Raw genomic sequence first — 2,833 nt, 5'->3', positions numbered from 1 at the left:
CCCCAACATTCTGTGATTCTGTGAAAGCAGCCTGTGCTGGATGTGGCACAACACCAAGGCTGGTCATGAGTGTGCACAAGAGCCTGGTCACTAACTTTTTCATATATTTTTATGAAGGTACATTCAGCACAAGACTGAAATCTGGGCTCTCGAGCATGCTCAGGCTCCTGAGGAAAGGCTGAAATTCTTGGCGATGAGTACTTACTGCTGCAGTATTGTCCTGGGGAAAACTGAAAGCCAGGAACCAGGACAGAAAAAAAAGCAGCTGATTTCTACTAGTTGGAAGGTTTCCTTAGAATTAAAAAGCCAAGTGTCTGTTCTGATGGTCAGGATGAGAACAGTAACGACCACACTGGCACAGGGTTCGCAGGAACGGTGTTCTGCAGACGTGAAATTCAATTCACACCCAAGCACGTGTTTTCTTGTGCTCTGCTCAGAAAACATCTCTGCAACACTGCAGCCCATTTCAATTTTTCAAAGTTCCTTTGACAACCACGAGGTACCACAGCACATTTCTGTGCTGACAAGTGAACTGGGCAAGTTCTGCAGCTGCAGGACTGCGCAGGACATGGTCACACTGGATCTTTTACTCAGTGCTAGCCAGCTCCCGAGGGATCCAGCTGCGATGGACCATGGTTTGGTGCAGTGGAACCACTGCAGAGCCACACCACCTTAACACAGACCTGATCAATGGCTGTAAATACCTGAAGTGTGGGGGCCAAATGGATGGGGCTGGGCTCTTTTCAGTGGTGCCCGGTGACAGGACAAGGGGCAATGGGCACAAACTGGAACACCAGAAGTTCCAGACAAACTGAAGGAAAAACTTCTTTCCTGTGAGGGCGCCGGAGCCCTGGGACAGGCTGCCCAGAGAGGGTGTGGAGTCTCCATCTCTGGAGATGTTCAAACCCACCTGGACACTTTCCTGTGCAGCCTGGGGTAGGTGTGCAACCTGCTCTGGGTGACCCTGCTCTGGCAGAGGGGTTGGACTGGATGATCTCCTGAGGTCCTTTCCAACCCCACCACCCTGTGATCTCTTCTCCCACACTGCAGTACACTGTCTGCTCAGCTGTGTGGGGACACTTCTTTTTGGGCCATGCTTTGAAATGGAGGAATAATTAATCCAAATAATGAATGTCCAAAGCAAGTGGTTTTAAGGGCAGAGCAGCTGAAAGAGCTGGGGAAGGAGCAGTTGCGGACAGGAACACTGCAGCACTGGCTCCACTTGCTTTCTACTGCAAAAATCAGTGTATTGCTCCTACCAGGCAGCAGGCAATGGCTGCAGTTTTTCCCTACCACGTTGAACAGGAAGCAGAGGTTATAAAAGATACCACAGTAATGCTGCTATGGATTTGAAATGTCCAAATCTCTCTGTTCCATCCTTGCTCAAGTTAGTGTTTGATAACAGCATTGGGGAAGAAAAACCACCACGTACTACTGTACGAAACCTGGTAAGAATCAAGCTGTTCTGAAAGCTGATCAAACAAAGCTTGCCCCAGCAACTCCAACAGGTAAAAAAAAAAGGATGCTGCAGGATCAGGACTTTTGTGATCAGGACTTTTGTGTTACTCAACACATTAACCCATGAGTAGCCTCCTGACCAGTAGTTACAAAGCAGCTCTTTCAGACCTTGTATCCAACGGTGGAGATTTCTGGCAAATAATTTCTACACGTAGGAAAAGAGCACAGAGAAAGCACCAGAAGTTTTTTAGTCTCGTAATGCCGTTATTTTATACTCACCATAGAGAGCAGCCCAGGAGCAGAGTGTTTCAGCTTGAAGTTCTCATCTGCAAAAGGACCCCTATAAATACTGGCTACTCCGGTGCCGTCTCCCTGCGCAAAGAGAGGTTCCCAGTCAGCCACAGCGTTTGTTCTGTAGCAAATGCCAAATTTTAAATCCCCAAGCCAAAGGAGAGCCCAAAGCAGATGCTGTTCTGCCATTTAGACACAGCAGCAGCGGGCACTGCCAACGTTTCACTGCTGAAGAGGAACAGCATCCATTTTCTAACTACACAGATCGTCGTTTGCCATGCGTACGTTGGCACAACGCCATCGAGATGGGAAGGATTAAGTCCAAGCCTCCCAGAGGGAGATGGAAGCTGGAGACTGCCTGGTACGGACCCACTGGGACCTGGCAGGGGAAAGGGAGGGGACGTAGAAGTGTGGGCTGGTGGGACAAGGAAAGCAGAAGAAGTCTTGTGTGGAAGAAGTCATTTGATGGTGCACTTCTTCCACGTGCTTTCTGTGACTCTCCTGGGAGCAGGGACGTGATCTCGCTCTTCAGCAAGGACAGCTGCTAAAATGGGGAGTTTCTCATTTTTGCTGTACTTCCTACCAAGTCGAGACATCTCGTCCTCCACTCCCAGCCCTTGCGCTCACATCTCACGACGCTTACACATGAAAGCAGCGTGGTCCCTAACGCTGCAGATGGCAAGCTTTGACTGCTCCCAGGTTTCTAACTCTGCAGACACCTGACGTGTGTTTCATATCAGACACGTAACGTGTGTGACCGCTGAAAGGTCACACCCTGCCCTTGGGCCCAGCACTGCAGAGATGGTGATGCCAAGGTGATGCCTGGGTGATGCCAAGAGGAGCGAGCAGGGACCCTGCAACAGAACAGCCTCACGTGTGCTGCGGGGAGGAAATCTTCAGGGAAAGCTGCAGGAGCCACACAAATGGGTGCCTGTGGAGCAGCCAGTGCAGTTTACTTTCCTGGCAGTCATTTCCCTTTCGGTGTTGATTTCTGTGTTCATTTTCCCTTCTTCTCTCACACCTGCCCCGTTTCTTTTGCCTTCCTGCAACCCAGCTCCCTTCGTTGCCTTTCTACTTAACAGAG

General features: G+C 50.0%; 1 protein-coding gene across 1 annotated transcript in view; it reads right to left on the bottom strand.

Moving 5' to 3' along the window:
- Nucleotides 1–1,737: 1,737 nt before the first annotated feature.
- Nucleotides 1,738–2,833, bottom strand: part of LOC114818406 (peptidyl-prolyl cis-trans isomerase H-like) — a gene marked incomplete at both ends in the record, with an annotated part of 4,230 nt that continues 3,134 nt past the window's right edge. Inside the window, 1 exon segment of the mRNA XM_029084090.1 lies at nt 1,738–1,830. Coding sequence (XP_028939923.1) covers nt 1,738–1,830 — 93 coding nt within the window.

The sequence above is a fragment of the Antrostomus carolinensis genome, unplaced genomic scaffold, assembly GCF_000700745.2.
Source record: "Antrostomus carolinensis isolate BGI_N321 unplaced genomic scaffold, ASM70074v2 scaffold40233, whole genome shotgun sequence".
Classification (NCBI taxonomy): Eukaryota; Metazoa; Chordata; class Aves; order Caprimulgiformes; family Caprimulgidae; genus Antrostomus; species Antrostomus carolinensis.
Note: the sequence above shows the minus strand (reverse complement) of the source record. Positions and strands in the feature narration are given on the sequence as shown.